The 17,921-nt window shown below is 45.5% G+C and overlaps 1 protein-coding gene across 10 annotated transcripts in view; it reads left to right on the plus strand.

Moving 5' to 3' along the window:
- Window positions 1-17,921, plus strand: part of ATG7 (autophagy related 7) — a 280,139-nt gene that overhangs the window by 225,737 nt on the left and 36,481 nt on the right. Inside the window, exon 19 of one of the 10 annotated variants that reach the window (XM_055381004.2) lies at window positions 9,572-9,796. The exons of 6 other annotated variants lie outside the window; for them this stretch is intronic. In XM_055381004.2, coding sequence (XP_055236979.2) covers window positions 9,572-9,709 — 138 coding nt within the window. In that variant the 3' untranslated portion in view covers window positions 9,710-9,796. Of the gene's footprint in view, window positions 1-9,571; window positions 9,797-17,921 lie in introns of those variants that run through there. 3 more of the 10 variants (XM_055381008.2, XM_063703640.1, XM_055381009.2) reach the window with 3 other exon arrangements.

A 17,921-nucleotide genomic window follows, 5' to 3' on the forward strand; every position in this document is an offset into this window, starting at 1 on the left:
TTAATTAATATGATATTAATGTATTAATTGATGAATCTTAGTTGCCACAAAAATTGATCATATCGAGTAGGACACCAAGAAAACCACAGTAAATGCCAAAAAAGTAGAAGTAACAATAACATATCTGATCACTGTGCGATACAACTAAAAAATACAAATTAAAAGACTAAAAACTAGAAAATAAAACTCCACCATTGGGAAATTTTAAAACTCCCCTTAGGTCAACAAGGAAATCAAAACCAAAATTCTAGGCCATGTAGAAAATGATGTGAAAGTTCTACACGTAAAATTTTTGAGTATAGATAATACAGTGCTTAGGAAAAGTCTTCAACTTAAGGTTTTTTTGTTTGTTTGTTTGTTTGAGATGGAGTTTTGCTCTTGTCACCCAGGCCGGACGTCTCACTGCAACCTCCACCTCCCAGTTTCAAGCAATTCTCCTGCCTCAGCCTCCAGGCTGGGCTACAGGCGTGCGCCACCACACCCAGCTAATTTTTGTATTTTTACCAGAGACGGGGTTTCACTATGTTGGCCAAGATGTTCTCGATCTCCTGACCTTGTGATCTGCCCATCTTGGCCTCCCAAAGTGCTGGGATTACAGGCGTGAGCCACCGCACCGCCCAACCTAAGTTTTTGTATAAATAACAGAAATGAATGAAAATAATAGGGCCGGGCATGGTAGCTCACCCTAGTAATTTCAGCACTTTTGGAGGCCAAGGTGCGAGGATCACTTGAGGCCAGGAGTTCAAGACCAACCTGGGCAACAAAGCAAAATGCTGTCTCTACTAAAAATAAAAAATTGGCCAGGTATGGTGGTACACACCTGTAGTCCCAGCTACCTGGGATGCTGAGGTGGGAGGATCACTTGATCCTGGGAGGTTGAGGCTGCAGTGAGCCATGATTGTGCTACTGCACTCAGCCTGGGCAACAGAGTAAGACCCTGTCTGAAAAGAAAAGAAAATCATAGAAATTTTGTATCATGCTTAGGGAGCTATAAGAGGAACAAGAAAATTAACCCAGGGATATCAGAAAGAAAACCTGAGAAAAGTGCCTAATATATAGAAAGCAGTTAGTAGATACTAGCTGTTATTATTTGTCAGAAGGACTGAGAAGTTTCTATTTCAGTGGTATTTTTGAGTGGTACAGAAAAATCTACAGCGTTACATTTAGAAAGTAAAGTTCATTTTTGAAACAGTTGAGGAAATTTAAGTACGGACTCCATATTATTAATAGATAATGATATTGCATTGATGTTAATTTTCATAGGTGTGATAATGTTATTATGGTTGTATAGGAAAATGGTTACATAGGAAATTATGTATTATGGTTGTATAAGAAATTCCCTTTATTCTCAGGGAATATATGCTGATATATTCTGAGGTTAAGTATCATGATGTCTGCAATATACTTTTTATTTTTTAGACAGAGTCTCCCTCTGTCACCCAGGCTGGAGTGCAGTGGTGCGATTGTGGCTCACTGCAGCCTCCGCCTCCCGGGTTCAAGTGATTCTCCTGCCTCAGCCTCCTGAGTAGCTGGGATTACAGGGGTGCGCCACCACATCCGGCTAATTTTTGCATTTTTAGCAGAGACGGGGTTTCACCATGTTGGCCAGGCTGGTCTAGAACTCCTGACCTCAGTTGATCCCCTGCCTCGGCCTCCCAAAGTGCTGGGATGACAGGCGTGATCCTGGGTTTACTTTTGATCCCTCTTGAAGCTTCCTAAAATGGTAGTAAACATATATACACACATACACACACACATATGTTTATATATATGTTTGCTGTCATGTAAAATAACAGTAGCATATGTCATTTATGTGATATATGCAAAACTCTGAAGGATAATGAGAGAATAAAAGTACAAACAAGAGCAACAAAAATTTTGGAGCCTGAAAAGATGGACAAGAACGTTAAATTCTAAGCCGACCAGTAGAGAAAGCCAGTATTTCCCATAGAGCCTCCTGAAGACTTGGATTTGGGACTATAGATGCATCTGAAAGTGTGAAATATGGGGCTTAAATAGGAGAGTTGGTTGAACTTCTTAAGAAGCAATTAGATCCCCAGGCCCCCACCTTAGCTTTTGTGCAATAGGACAGACAACTGCCCTCTCTTATTCCATTTTGGAAACTGAAAGTTTGCTTTCTGTTAAGGGTAAAACAGGCTTTTGGATTAGGATACACCAGCCAGAGTTGAAAGTAGCGTGTATACCACTGAAAATATGGGATTAAATGAATGTCTACATACCAGATACAGGGGTATCCAAGCTTCTCTGCACACTAGGATCCAACAACACAGGTGGTCAGGCTCAAATACCTTCCAGGCAGGAGAGTGGGCAGTCCTTCTCCAGAGCCTCTGACCAGCTCAAAAGAGCAGTTGTCGGGGGCTCTTTGAATGACAGTCGGCCAGATGACCCCATACTGAAGGCCATAGTGGACTTCAGACAGCTTTTGAGTAACTTCTCCTTAAGTAGGAGCAGAAACCAAGTATTCCCAGATGTCTAACTCAAAAGAGACTAGACTAAATTTGAAGAAAAAAAGACAATGTAAGGAGATAAAAATGTTACATGTCCCAAAAAATTCTACTATCATTTATGTTCTCAGTAAGAACATATAATATGTACATTTATCTTATCCCTCAGTGAAAGAGGTACTACATTCATGAAACAAAAAATGCTATTAAAGGATATTCAGGCCGGGCGCAGTGGCTCACGCCTGTAATCCCAGCTCTTTGGGAGGCCGAGGCGGGCAGATCACGAAGTCAGGAGGTCAAGACCAGCCTGACCAACATGATGAAACCCCATCTCTACTAAAAATACAAAAATTAGCTGGGCATGGTGGCGCGTGCCTGCGTGCCTGTAATCCCAGCTACTCAGGAGGCTGAGGCAGGAGAATCGCTGGAACCCAGGAGGCGGAGGTTGCAGTGAGCCAAGATCACACCATTGCACTCCAGCCTGGGCAACAGACTGAGACTCCGTCTCAAAAAAAAAAAAAAAAAAAAAAAATCAAATGATTAAAAGTACTCTTAGAAATTAAATATATAAGTTTAAAATTCAGTAGAAGGATTGGACAGTGAAATTTAGAATATCTTCCAGAAACTAAGCAAAAAAGACAAAGAAATGGAAAATAAGGGAGAAAAGATGAAAAGATGGATCAGGCTAGAAGCAATATTCAAATAATAGAGTTTGCGGAAAGGAAAACATAGAAAACAGGCCAGAAAAAATAAGGAAGAAATTAAAGGCAGTTACCCACAATTGAGAGAAACAAATGTCTCCATTGAGAGAGTCTACTAACTGCCCAGAATAGTAGATGAGACTAGACCAACACTAAGGTTCATATTAGTGAATTTCAAAACAGTGGGAACAAAAGACAGTCTAGAGAGGGGGAAAAAAGTTTATATACAAAGAATAAAAAACCAGAGTTGTTTTTGGACTTCTGAATAACTACACTGGGAACTGGAAATCAATGCAATAACGCTTTCAAACAATAAAGGGAAATTATATCTAATCTACAAGTCTGTATCAAGCCAAACCATTCATTGAATATGAACATAGAATAGATACTTTCAGATACACAAGATCAGATAAACAAAACATTTGTCTCCTAGTCACCCTATGCAAACCATTGGAGGATGAACTCCAGAAAAGTAAGAGTAACCAAGAAAGGGAAAGAGATGGAATATAGGGAATGGGAGATCCCACAAAGGAGAGATTGAAAGGCTTCCTCAAAACAGTAGCGAAGGGAAGCCTTGGGTGGCCCCTGGGCCTGAAGCACTGAGGATGACTAGAACAGACTGCATCAGGCCAGAGGGTTCTAGGACAGATTGTGTTAAGATGAAATGGCTTGAATACCTAATGTGTCTGAACATATATTTAGGAGGTTTAGACAGTTGGCAGAGAGTTTGTGATTAAATTATTGATAAGTACATAGAGACAAAGTAGAACAACAGAAAAGACAGTTGTTAATTCCAGGGAAAACAATGTTGTACAAGAAAGAGTAAGTAATCCTAGTATATTACATGGCTTACCTAGATACAGCAATTAAACAGTCAAAATAATGTCAACACTGGATGTAGATCTAACCAAAATTATAGTATAATTATGTTGAAATGGTGGAAAGATAGGGAGGCAAGAGTTTGCCATGACAGGGGTAAGGGGGCTCACAGCAGTGAAAGAGCCAAATCCTCATTTACCGAGCAAAATGGGAAATATATATAATGCCTAAACCTGAAAAGATCGAAAAGTCAAGAGGTGACAATATGAGCACGTTATTTTAACATACAGAGGTAACTAAAAGTATCAGGTAAGTCTCTACGGAGTATAGTATGGAAGCTGGGAGCCTGTTAATTTTCATAACAAGCCTTGGAATTATTTGGCTCTTTAAACTATGTTCATACATAATTTTACTCAAGTGAAAACGTTTTAAAAAGAACAAAAGTGCTATGAGAATGGGCAGACTGGGTTTTTAAAGGACGAGTAGGAGTTCTATAGGCCTAGGGAATGGAGGAGTGTTCGCGCAGGTAGAGAAAAGAAGACTAGCAGTAAGCCAGGTGTATCCTAGCTCTAAGGAAGCTTGGGATGTAGGATATAGTCACACTTAAGTATATGGGCTTTTCTCCCTTTGGTGTCTGTGTTGTTTAGAATTGAAGACATGGACCTTTTGTTACTGATAAAATTATAACCTATTACTATTTTTGGTTATTGTTTTAACATAACATTATTCTTTGAATTGATCTCAGAGAGAGGAAAATGAGAGGTCACTGAAATGACCCTGGCGGTAAAATTTGCTGAAAAGCAGCGTCCTTTACAAGTCCTTACCTCGGACCGCAAAAGAGTCTTCTAAAGACCACTCTCAGCCCTCAAGGGTCCTTGCAAATCAGTGACACCACAGGAAATGGGAACCTTGCCAAGAATTAGGGAAATTCAGGTGTCTGCAAGTCCCTAAACCCTAGGGCCAAAAAAAGGATCTGGCAGATGTTTGTGTGTCCTGGAGGCAGATGGATGAAAGTATCAGTAGGCTCCGTGGCTTAAGTGCTAGTCAGTGCTCGCCATTGGTCTTTTGCAGTCTTGTCACTTCTGACTGTCTGGAGGCATTCAGAGAGCTGAAAGGTACACAGTGCAGTGATAACATCTGGAATTGACCCCTGGCTCCACCATCTTCATGATTAGTAAAGTCACCAAGCCCCTTTGAGAGCAAGATCAAGGCAGTCACAGTCACAGGGGCATTATGAGTATCACGTAAAGTCATGTATTCATATATGGGAATGCTTTGTTAATAGAACATTTCTGTATAAATCTTGCTTTCAGTTAGTGAGTTTGTGTATTTTTTGAGTTGGTCTCTCTATAAATGTGCCTTCTTTTTCTAGTACATTTATTATTACTGAGTCCAGGTACGTTTGTGTATTAGTTAAGGTATAGGCTAAAGTACTATAATAGACCCCAGAATATCACAGTTTAAACATGGTAGAAATTTGTTTCTCCATGTAACAGTCTAGAGCTGCACCATCCAGTGCGGTGGCCACTAAGCACATTTGACTATTTAAATGTAATTCGAGCAAAATAAAAAGTTAACTGCCTCAGTTGCACTGGCTGCATTTCAAGTGCTTAGTAGCCTCTTGGCTAGAGTCTACTGTATTGGACAGCACAGATAAAACATTTCCATCATTGGTTGGGTGTGGTCATCCTAGGTGCTCATGCGTATCAGCACTTAGGGAGGCCAAGGTGGGCAGATCACTTGAGGTCAGGAGTTTGAGACCAGCCTGGTCAACATGGTGAAACCCCATCTCTACAAAAAAAAAAAAAAAACCCAAAAATTAGCTGGGAGTGGTGGCAGGTGCCTGTAATCCAGCTACTCAGGAGGCTGAGGCAGAACAATCACTTGAACCCAGGAGGCAGAGGTTGTGGTGAGCTGAGATTGTGCCACTGCACTCCAGCCCGAGTGGCAGAGCGAGACTCTGTCTGAAAACAAAACAAAACAAAAAAATGCTTCCATCATCACAGCAAGTTTAGTTGGGCAGCCCTGGTCTAGAGGGGTGGTCTAGAACTTGATGGGTGCTCTGCTGTGCAAGGTCATCCGCAGGCCCGAGTTCCCCCAATATGATTGCTCTGCCATTCCCTCGGTAAGGATTCAGTCATCCGCAGGCCTGAGTTCCCCAAATATGATTGCTCTGCCATTCCCTCGGTAAGGACTCAGTCATCCGCAGGCCCGAGTTCCCCAATATGATTGCTCTGCCATTCCCTCGGTAAGGACTCAGTCATCCGCAGGCCTGAGTTCCCCCAATATGATTGCTCTGCCATTCCCTCGGTAAGGATTCATAGCATTTTTTGTGCCATGGATCCCTTTACAGAGTGACAAAGCCTAGGGACCACTTCACAGACTAATGCTTTTAAATGTGCAAAATCAGGCTGGGCGCAGTGGCTCATGCCTGTAATCCCAGCACTTTGGGAGGCTGAGGCAGGCAGATCACTTGAGATCAGGAGTTTGAGAACAGCCAGGCCCAACATAGTGAAACCCCTCCTCCACTAAAAATACAAAAATTAGCCAGGTGAGGTGGCACGCGCCTGTAGTGCCAGCTACTCAGGAGGCTGAGGCAGGAGAATCGCTTGAACCCAGGAGGTGGAAGTTTCAGTGAGCTAAGATCACACCACTGCACTCCAGCCTGGGAGAGAGAGTGAGACTCCATCTCAAAATAAGTAAATAAAAATTTTGTTTAAATGTGTAAAATAAAACACAGTTACAGAGGAAATTAATTATGTTGAAATACAATTATCAAAGTATTTTAAAAACCCAAAATTTATGACATAGTAATATGTACTTTATGAATACATCAAATAATGATCTAGTGTCAATTCTAAAGTCTACTGTAATTCCAAAGTAGTGATGAGTATTTGTGATATTTCAAGACAATCCATAAGTATAATGTGATATGAAAATACCTGTAATTTCTGTTATTGACAGAGTCATGGACACTGCTAATAATGTGGTTTGTTCCCTCCATTATAAGTGAAGGAAATGCTAAAGTTATGGGTGTTTTTTGTTTTTGTTTTTGTTTTTTTTTGTCCTTCCAAATTTAAAGACCAGTGAATTCTATTCATGGACTCCTTGAGGGTCTGAGGACCCCAGGGTTAGAAAGCCCTGCTGGGAATTATCAAAGCTTAGCCCAGCAATTTTAAGTCCACACTCTAGATGTGGGAAGGAAGAGAGGAAATGGAAGGCAACCATTTCCTGCTTAAAGGACTGGACCTGGCAGTTGCTCACATCCCATCTCATTGGCTATCATTAGTCACATGGGGTGTAAGGCATGCTGGGAAACACAGTCTGTAGTTGGGCAACCCTGAACCTTGCTGGTAATTTAAAAAAAAAAAACAAAAAACAAAACAAAACTGGGAGAGTTCCATCAGTAAAAGGAAGAAGGGAAGAATGGCTAGTAGGATAAACAACAGCCTCTACCACAGCTTGGCTCATCTCTATGGAATTAAAACAAAAGTGTTTTTTCAAAAATGTGCTGTTTACTCTCTGACGCTTTGTATACCTTCAGGTCTACGGCAGATGTCAACAGGAAGCATTTCACTCTTACTAGCTATGGACAGGCCGCTATGGTGGTGCCAGTTCGTGAGGCACACAGTGTCTAAGGTGGGGGGTGTCCAATCTTTTGGCTTCCCTGAGCCACACTGGAAGAATAATTATCTTGGGCCGCACATAAAATACACTAACATTAACGATAGCTGATGAGCTTAAAAAAAAAAAAAGAAAAAATTCATACTGTTTTAAGAAAGTTTACAAATTTGTGTTGGGCTGCATTCAAAGCCATCCTGGGCCACATGCATTAGACAAGCTTGGTCTAAGGGATATAGCTTTATTTTTTAAATAGGAGACAGAGTCTTGCTCTGTGGCCCAGGCTGGAATGCAGTGGCCTGATCATAGCTCACTGCCTACCACAAATTTCTGGGCTCAGGTGATCCTCCTGCTTCAGCTTCCCAAGTAGCTGGTGCACCACCATGCCTGCTAATATTATTATTATTTTCTTGTAATAGAGACAGTGTCTCACCATCTTGCCCAGGCTGGTCTCCAACTCTTGGGCTCAAGTGATCCTCCTATCTTGCTTTCCCAAAGCGCTGAGATTACAGGTGTCAGCTGCCATGCACAGCCCTATGTAGCCTGTTTTGAACTAATAATCCTCAGTTCTGTGCCTGTAGTTGCTGACAGAGCCAACACTTCACAAGTGTTGGCTTCTGAAGTGTGTTTGTCTCTTGCTTAAAGCAAACTCGGTACAACGTGATCTGCACTTACAAAACTAATAACAAATTAATAACAAATTAGATCTCTGCTCCTGTTACCAATGACCAATATTCTATGTGCAAGAGAGCATAAGTAGAAGGAGACAGACTTTTTCCAAACAAACAGATCCCTTGGCAAATGCCCTTTAAAGTTTAAAATAACAACCCCCTTGGGTTGTGCAGGCCTTTAACTTTTCAGAGAGCTTTAAGTACCTTAACTCTTCTTATTTTATTAAAACACCCAGGTCATGGGTTGGTTTTTTTCTTTCCAAGTTAGTTAAATAAATAAGCAATTATGACGCAGCGCCACATGGCCAACAGCTTTTAGCTTATAAACATAGAGTTTGAAAAGCAGTACTTAGAGGCCAACTTGGTTGGCTGGTGCCAGCAGGAGGGAGCCGAGCTGTTCCCGGCCCAGATAACACTTAAAGGGCCAGGCAGGCCCTCATGCATGCACATTTGTCTACATCCAGGGAGCTGTTTTTTTTCTGATGCAACATGAATTTCAGTGTTTTTTTTTTTTTTTAAGTGCCAAATTGTGAGCTCTTGATGGCCAGCCACTTGTGTCTTTATAAGCCTCCACGAAGCCTGGTGCAACTCCTTGTATGTCACAGACATAGACATGTTTGCTGACAAATTGTTTGTATTTTATGAGCGTTTATAATGGCCTTTTAAGTAAGTGACGTTTTAGAGTTTGCTGAATGAAGAGTGATTTTTATTTAGTCTCAGAGGCACAGTTGTTTGGTGTGGTTGGTTTTTTTTGGCCACCCCTCCCCCAATCTATCTCTAATTTTAAGATGTGATTCACTAGGAAAATATGATTCTGTTAATTGAATTCATTTTAGAGCCAACTTTTCAGGAACCTATCTATTTCTGTAAAGTGAGAGCCACTTGTAAATGTACCGTTTGGTGCCAGCACTCAAATTTTCCCTGACTCAGTTGCTCCAGTGGTGTTTAAATATCTTCCCATAAATGAGGCAGCCAGCGCTCCATACTTATTTACTGGGTCTTGTGATTCAGCCCAGGATCCTGATAGTGATCTTGGATGGGTGATATAAATAGACTAGGATTTGCCAATGGCTATTTTTATAAGGGAAGCTTTCTAAGTTGATTTCTTTGAACCCAGAACAACTTCCTCCTTCTGGCTTCCCCTGTTTTCCTCCAAGACTAGGGAGATCCTTTCTTTATTCTGCCCGCCCATCTTCTGCCCCTCCCCCAGCCAGCTGGTGTCTGCAGAAATTAGAAGGAAAGTACGTGCCTGACACAGAGTTGCCTGAAATCATATATCTTTACCCCCTTTCAGGATCATCTTTCTTTCATCCGGCCCAAGAATGGCACCTTCCCCGCCCATCAGGCCACCTGCACTCAGGAGTCGGCTGCCTGTCCTGAAATAGATCTCTACCAGCTCTCAAGCAGAACAATTCCTTGCATTCATACTTGAATGTATAATTTATGTTATTACCTCTTATTTGTCTTTGTAAGTTTGTCCCTGCCCCAGTTTAAAAAAAAAAAAAATCTGAGTTACTGCTACTGAACCAAAGGGCCTCATTCGAGGTCTTCTTTCTCCCCACCCCCTCCCCCATCCCAGTGATACAGATGCTGCCTTGTCTGGTCAGGCCTTCAGGGAGGATGTCCTGACCCCCTCAACCCCCCATCTCCAAAGCTGTCCCCTCGCTCTTTGTGCAACTCGCCGCCCACATCCAGCACAGTAAAAGCAGGCTGTCAGCTGGGAGAGGCTCGCCTTGGAGGACTGTCCTTTCTTTACATCCTCTTCCCAGGTCTTCATGCTGCAAAACAGCACATTCTCAACATGAAACAAAAATGGATTCTGTTTTCTTTTTCACCTAGTGTTTTTGGCCATACTGTTCTTGGCAGTCAGACTTCCAGGCTTGGGGTAGAATCGATAGCTTAAAAGATAAATGTTTACACTGGTCAGCAATGTGCCATTTGGAGCCTTGGTGCCCCTGGATAATTTGCCAGAGTCTGTGGCTTTGTGTCCGGAATTGGTGGGTTCTTGGTCTCACTGACTTCAAGAATGAAGCCGCGGACCCTCGCGGTGAGTGTTACAGCTCTTAAGGTGGTGCGTCTGGAGTCTGTCCCTTCTGATGTTCAGATGTGTTCGGAGTTTCTTCCTTCTGGTGGGTTCGTGGTCTCGCTGGCTCAGGAGTGAAGCTGCAGACCTTCGCGGTGAGTGTTACAGCTCATAAAAGCAGCGTGGACCCAAAGAGTGAGCAGTAGCAAGATTTATTGCAAAGAGCAAAAGAACAAAGCTTCCACAGTGTGGAAGGGGACTCGAGCAGGTTGACAATGCTGGCTCGGGCAGCCTGCTTTTATTCTCTTATCTGGCCCCACCCACATCCTGCTGATTGGTAGAGCTGAGTGGCCTGTTTTGTCAGGGCGCTGATTGGTGCGTTTACAATCCCTGAGCTAGATACAAAGGTTCTCCATGTCCCCATCAGATTAGTTAGATACAGAGTTTCGACACACAGGTTCTCCAAGGCCCCACCAGAGCAGCTAGATACAGAGTGTCGATTGGTGCATTCACAAACCTTGAGCTAAACACAGGGTGCTGATTGGTTTATTTACAATCCCTGAGCTAGATATAAAGACTCTCCACGTCCCCACCAGACTCAGGAGCCCAGCTGGCTTCACCTAGTGGATCCCGCACCAGGGCTGCAGGTGGAGCTGCCTGCCAGTCCCACGCCGTGCGCTCGCACTTCTCAGCCCTTGGGTGGTCGATGGGACTGGGTGTCGTGGAGCAGAAGGTGGTGCTCGTTGGGGAGGCTCCGGCCGCACAGGAGCCCATGGCAGGGGTGGGAGGCTCAGGCATGGCGGGCTGCAGGTCCTGAGCCCTGCCCCGCGGGAAGGCAGCTAAGGCCCAGCGAGAAATCGAGCACAGCACTGGTGGGCTGGTACTGCTGGGGGACCCAGTACACCCTCCGCAGCCACTGGCCCGGGTGCTAAGTCCCCCACTGCCCAGGGCCAGCAGGGCTGGCTGGCTGCTCCGAGTGCAGGGCCCACCAAGCCCACACCCACCCGGAACTCCAGCTGGCCCGCAAGCGCCGCACGCAGCCCCGGTTCCCGCTCGTGCCTCTCCCTCCACACCTCCCTGCAAGCTGAGGGAGTGGGCTCCAGCCTTGGCCAGCCCAGAAAGGGGCTCCCACAGTGCAGTGGGGGGCTGAAGGGCTCCTCAAATGCCACCAAAGTGGGAGCCCAGGCAGGGGAGGTGCCGAGAGCAAGCAAGGGCTCTGAGGACTGCCAGCATGCTGTCACCTTTCAGCTTCACCCGCCCAGTGACCTTGAGTCTCCTTAACTTTCCAACTAGCCTACCTCCCAGAGGTCCCCCACACCCCTCTCCCCTCCTTCGGCCAGCCCTGAGGGCCAGGCCCTTTCTCACTTCCTGAACCAAGTACTGGAAGTAGAAGAAACTGTTGTCAGTCTCCGAGTTCCACCCCTGGGTCAAGGGCTCCAGAGCCTGGTGCTGCAGCTTGGCCAGGGGAACCCAAAAACCAGGTCAGCAGTACATCCACTCTCTGAGCTTTGGTTCTGTCATTGCACAGGATTAATGTTCCATCTCAGATTAACTCTGAAATCAAATGAGGTAATGTATTAGTACTTGTGTGTCCAGAATTGGTGGGTTCTTGGTCTCACTGACTTCAAGAATGAAGCCACGGACCGTCGCAGTGAGTGTTACAGTTCTTAAAGCAGCACGTCTGGAGTTGTTTGTTCCTCCTGGTGGGTTCGTGGTCTCGCTGGCTTCAGGAGTGAAGCTGCAGACCTTCACGGTGAGTGTTACAGCTCATAAAGGCAGTGTGGACCCAAAGAGTGAGCAGTAGCAAGATTTATTGCAAAGAGCTAAAGAACAAAGCTTCCATAGTGTGGAAGGGGACCTGAGCGGGTTGCCATTGCTGGCTCAGGCAGCCTGCTTTTATTCTTATCTGGCCCCACCCACATCCTGCTGATTGGTCCATTTTACAGAGAGCCGATTGGTCCATTTTACAGAGAGCTGATTGGTGCATTTACAATCCCTGAGCTAGACACAAAAGTTCTCCAAGTCCCCACTAGATTAGCTAGATACAGAGTGTGGACACAAAGGTTCTCCAAGTCCCCACCAGAGAAGCTAGATACAGAGTGTCAATTGGTGCATTCACAAATCCTGAGCTAGACACAGGGTGCTGATTGGTGTGTTTACAAACCTTGAGCTAGATACAGAGTGCCGATTGGTGTATTTACAATCCCCTAGCTAGACATAAAGGTTCTCCAATTCCCCCCAGACTCAGGAGCCCAGCTGGCTTCACCCAGTGGATCCCGCACCGGGGCTGCAGGTGGAGCTGCCTGCCAGTCCCATGCCGTGCGTCCGCACTCCTCAGCCCTTGGGTGGTGGATGGGACTGGGCGCCATGGAGCAGGGGGCAGTGCTCATCAGGGAGGCTCGGGCTGCACAGGAGCCCACGGGAGGGGGAGGCTCAGGCATGGCGGGCTGCAGGTCCCGAGCCCTGCCCCGCGGGGAGGCAGCTAAGGCCCAGGGAGAAATTGAGTGCAGCACCAGTGGGCCAGCACTGCTGGGGGACCCAGCACACCCTCTGCAGCTGCTGGCCCGGGTGCTAAGCCCCTTATTGCCTGGGGCTGGCAGGGCCAGCTGGCCGCTCCCAGTGCGGGGCCTGCCAAGCCCACGCCCACCCGGAACTCCAGCTGGCCCACAAGCGTGGCACGCAGCCCCAGTTCCTGCTCCCGCTTCTCCCTCCACACCTCCCTGCAAGCTGAGGGAGCCGGCTTCAACCTTGACCAGCCCAGAAAGGGGCTCCCACAGTGCAGCAGTGGGCTGAAGGGCTCCTCAAGTGCCGCCAAAGTGGGAGCCCAGGCAGAGGAGGCGCCAAGAGTGAGCGAGGGCTGCGAGGGCTGCCAGCACGCTGTCACCTCTCACTTGGAGTGCTTTATGAAACATAGAGAGCATAACAACAGCAAGAATAAAAATTGTAGCTGCTGTCTTATGAACATCTACTGTGTACCAGGCACTGGGTTTATCTTTTTTTGAGGCAGCATCTTGCTGTGTCACCACTATGCAGTCTTGATCTCCCACACTCAAGCAGTCCTCTCACCTCAGCCTCCCAAGTAGCTAGAAGAACTACAGCTACTCATGTGCCACTATGCCAAGCTAATTTTTTTCGGTTTTTTAGTAGAGACAAGGTCTCAGCCACTGTGTTTAGTTTAACACATGACTGTCTCATCTAATCCTGATAAGTACCCTTGAAAATATTAACACCTCTCTCTTATAGGTAAGGAAAGTCAGGCTCAAAAAGATGAAGTAAGTGGCCCAGGATGACAAACCCAAGGAAAGTGGTTGAGTCAAGATTTGAATCTGGCCAGTGTGACTTTTAGACCCATGTTCTCATCTACTAAGCAAACTGTTTTCCTTCCCATAATCAGGATTTGCAAGAGAAGCATAATTAACTTTGAAGATGGGCGTTTGCAATTCATTTTCTTGGGATACCCATCTGACCTTCCCTTTTCAGATCAGCAGGCAGTTTCCTGTGCTTAGGCCTCATTCCCCTCTGCAGAAGGAACTCTGGTGATTTTCCCACTGGGAGAGGGAGACATGAGATGTGGCTTCCTGTTCCAGGAAATACCGCCCAGTCTTTTTACCCACCCTCAGCCACCCCATGCACTGACTATGTTAGTCACAGTGCATGGCGCTAGCCAGCTCTATGGTGATTCTGCCGGGTAAGCCACTAGCTGTCGAGATGACCAAAGCTCAGAAAGTGCTTGCTGCATTTCTGTTTCTGTTGTCGACAGTGGCCTGATATGCATAGCATACTTACATAGCTCCACTTTTCAGAGCCTCTGGCAGGTACAAATTAATCAATCCCCTGGCACAGCACAGTGCTAACCACAAGGAGAAAAGAAAGAGAAGTATGTTCCACGCAGGAGAAACTGCCAAGTGCATCTGGTCTAGGTTTTTTTTTTTTTTTTTGGAGACAGAGTCTCGCTCTGTCACCCAGGCTGGAGTGCAGTGGCATGATCTCAGCTCACTGCAACCTCCACCTCCCAGGTTCAAGTGATTCTCCTGCCTCAGCTTCCTGAGTAGCTGGGATTACAGGTGCGCACCACCACACCCAGCTAAATTTTGTGTTTTTAGTAGAGACAGGGTTTCACCATGTTGGTCAGGCTAGTCTCGACCTCCTTACCTCGTGATCTGCCCTCCATAGCCTCCCAAAGTGCTGGGATTACAGGTATGAGCCACTGTGCCTGGCCTAGGTTTTAAAATGCTTCATTCCTGAGAAGATCTGATAGAAGTTGAATTTTAGTTTTAATTCAAGAAAAGGGACACTATAACACTTAGCCACTTTTCAGTGTGTTCATGTCTCAACTGAGAGGTGGTGTCAGTGTTTCTACTCACTGTGTGTCTTGCGCATGTGTGTGTATGTGTGTGTGTATGTATGTATTTTTGAGACAGAGTCTCACTCTGTTGCCTAGGCTGGAGTGCAGTGGCATGATCTTGGCTCACTGCAACCTCCACCTCCCTGGTTCAAGCGATTGTCCTGCCTCAGCCACCTGAGTAGCTGGGATTACAGGCCCGTGCCACCACGCCCAGCAAATTTTTGTATTTTTAGTAGAGACGAGGTTTTGCTGTGTTGGCCAGGCTGGTCTTGAACTCCTGATTACAGGTGGGATTACAGGCAGGAACCACCCCTCCCAGCCTCAAGTGTATATTGACAAGACATTGTCCCACGGGTAATGACAGAATTGAAAATGGTGACATGGGGCAGTGGGCTGCATGGCCACATGTATACATTAAGCCTCATAGAACTGTTCTCTCTTTCTCTCTCTCTCATACACATACACATCAGTTTTATCACATGTGAATTTTTAAAATATTTTAAGTAAGATGGACCCTTTTCCTCAAAGAGTGTAGGTACAGTTTAATGGGGGATAAGACAATGAATTATCTTGCTGGGCTAAAGACAGTCTAAACCACAAGAGAAGTTGAAAAAAGCAGTGCTGTGGGGCTTGAAGCCAGCATGAGACACTGCTGGCCACGGGAAGTCTCAGCCTTGATGGTTGGGTAGTGTGTGCTCAAGATCAGAAAGTTTGTGGAAGGGCAGGGTAGAGGCATGGGGGAAGGACATACATTTTGGGAACAGCTCACATTCCTTTTTTTTTTTTTTTTTTTTTTTTAAAAAAAACATCGGACATAGTTCCTAAGCTGATGTTTGTTGAGCACCAACTGTGTATCAACTGCTATGTTAGTTTCTGGGGACTCTGAGATGGAAAGAATGCATCCCCAACTCATCAGGGAAGATATACAGATGGCAAATAAACACATGAAAAGATGTTCCGATAGCATTAGGAGATATACCTAATGCTAAATGACGAGTTAATGGGTGCAGCACACCAACATGGCACATGTATACATATGTAACAAACCTGCACGTTGTGCACGTGTACCCTAAAACTTAAAGTATAATAATAATAAAATTAAAAAAAAAAGATGTTCCACATCATATGCCCATTGAAATGACTAGATACCATGTAAACACCTACCAGAATGGCCAAAATGCAAAACACTGACAACACCAAATGGTGGTGAGAATGTGGAGCAACAGAAACTCTCATTCATTGCTGGTGGGAATGCAAAATGGCACAGCCACTTAAAACTAAACACACTCTTACTGTATGATCCAGCAATTGCATTCCTTGAGATTTACCCGAATTAGTTGATAATAGGTACACACAAAGACCTGCACTTGATGGTTATAGCAGCTTTATTCATAATTGCCAAAACTTAGAAGCAGCCGAGATGTCCTTCAGTAGGTGAATGGAGAAATAAACTGTGGTCCATCCAGACAATGAAATATTCCATGATAAAAATAAATGAGCTATCAAGCCATTAAAGACATGGAGAAAGTTTAAATGCATATTACTAAATGAGGCTTGGCGCAGTGGCTCACACCTGTAATCGCAATACTTTGGGAGGCTGAGGCAGGTGGATCACTTGAGGTCAGGAATTCAACAACACCCTGGCCAACATGACGAAACCCCATCTGTACTAAAAATCCACAGATTAGCCGGGTATGGTGGCACATGCCTGTAGTCCCAGCTACTCGGGAGGCTGAGGCAGGAGAGTCACTTGAACCTGGGAGGTGGAGGTTTCAGTGAGCTAAGATCGCACCACCACACTCTAGCCTGGGCGACAGCAAGACCCTGTCTCAAAAAACAAACATATTACTAAGTGAAAGAAGCCAATCTGAAAAAGGCAGCATACTGAGTAATTCCACCTGTATGACATTCTAGAAAAGGCAAAATTATGGAGGCAAAAATTAGTTGGGGATGGTAGCGCATGCCTGTAATCCCAGCTACTGGGGAGGCTGAGGCAGGAGAATCGCTTGAACCCAGGAGATGGAGGTTGCAGTGAGTCGAGATTGCATCACTGCACTCCAGCCTGGGTGAAGAGCCAGACTCCACCTCAAAAAAAAAAAAAAAAAGAAAAAAGAAAAGAAAAAACAATGATGGAGACAGTAAGATCACTGGTTAAGGTTAATGGAGAGAAGAGGATGAATAGGTAATGCTCAGAGGATTTTTGAGGCAGTGAATTAAAAGAAAAAAAACTCGATCCCTGTCCTTACGGATCTCTGGTCTAGTCGGAGTCAGCAGGCACACAGAGGCCTGCTGAGATGGAGAATCGATGCTCACATTCTTCCTCTGTATCCAGAAGAAGCCAGAGGAGGGTACTGCCTGGCCTTGGGAGGCTTCACTAGAGGTTTTCGAGAGGAAGATGCACGTCTAAGGTGTGACGGGAAAGGGCCAGAAAGAGAATGAGGGAAGAACATTCCAAGCCACAGAAATGACACATGGAAGAGAGCAGAGATGAGAGGAGAAACCATCTGTGACTTAGGTGGCTCAGCAGAGCTGGAGAGAGTCGGGCAATTGAGTTGAAGCACAGGCTGGGGCCGTGCCATGCAAGGCTTTGCCAGCTATACAAGGGCACCGCATGCCGTGGGGAGAACCAGAGTGTTTTTAGCAGGGTGGTGTGATCAGATTCCTACTTCAGAAAGATGGGCACAGTGTGAGGGACGGATTGGGGTGATCAGGCTGGCTCAAGGAGTCCCGGTCAGAGAGGGCAGGCTAGAAAGAAGTAGACAATTGAATCGATGTTAAAAAGATAGAATGTACAGGCTCTGGTGATTGGTTGGGTGGTGAGTGGGAGAGAGGGAGGGGACCAAGGTGCTTCCCTGGGGTCTAGTTTAGATGGGTTGAGGGCGGGGCAATCAGAGAAAGAGTAGTTGTAGAGAGAGGGAGCAGGAAAAGGGAAATAGAGCTAGAAAGTTGATTAGAACCATGCTGTGAGGATACTGAATGCCAAGGTCAAGACTGTATTGAAAAACCTGAGATGAGGCTGGGCACAGTGGCTCACGCCTGTAATCCCAGGACTTTGGGAGGCCAAGGTGGGTGGATCACAAGATCAAGAGATCGAGACCAGCTTGGCCAACAACGGTGAAACCCTGTCTCTACTAAAAATACAAAAATTAGCTGGGCGTGGTGGCATGTGCCTATAGTCCCAGCTACTTGGGAGGCTGAGGCAGGAGAATCTCTTGAACCCAGAAGGTAGAGGTTGCAGTGACCTGAGATCGTGCTACTGTACTCCAGCCTGTCAAC

Source organism: Gorilla gorilla, chromosome 2 (genome assembly GCF_029281585.2).
Source record: "Gorilla gorilla gorilla isolate KB3781 chromosome 2, NHGRI_mGorGor1-v2.1_pri, whole genome shotgun sequence".
NCBI lineage: Eukaryota > Metazoa > Chordata > Mammalia > Primates > Hominidae > Gorilla > Gorilla gorilla.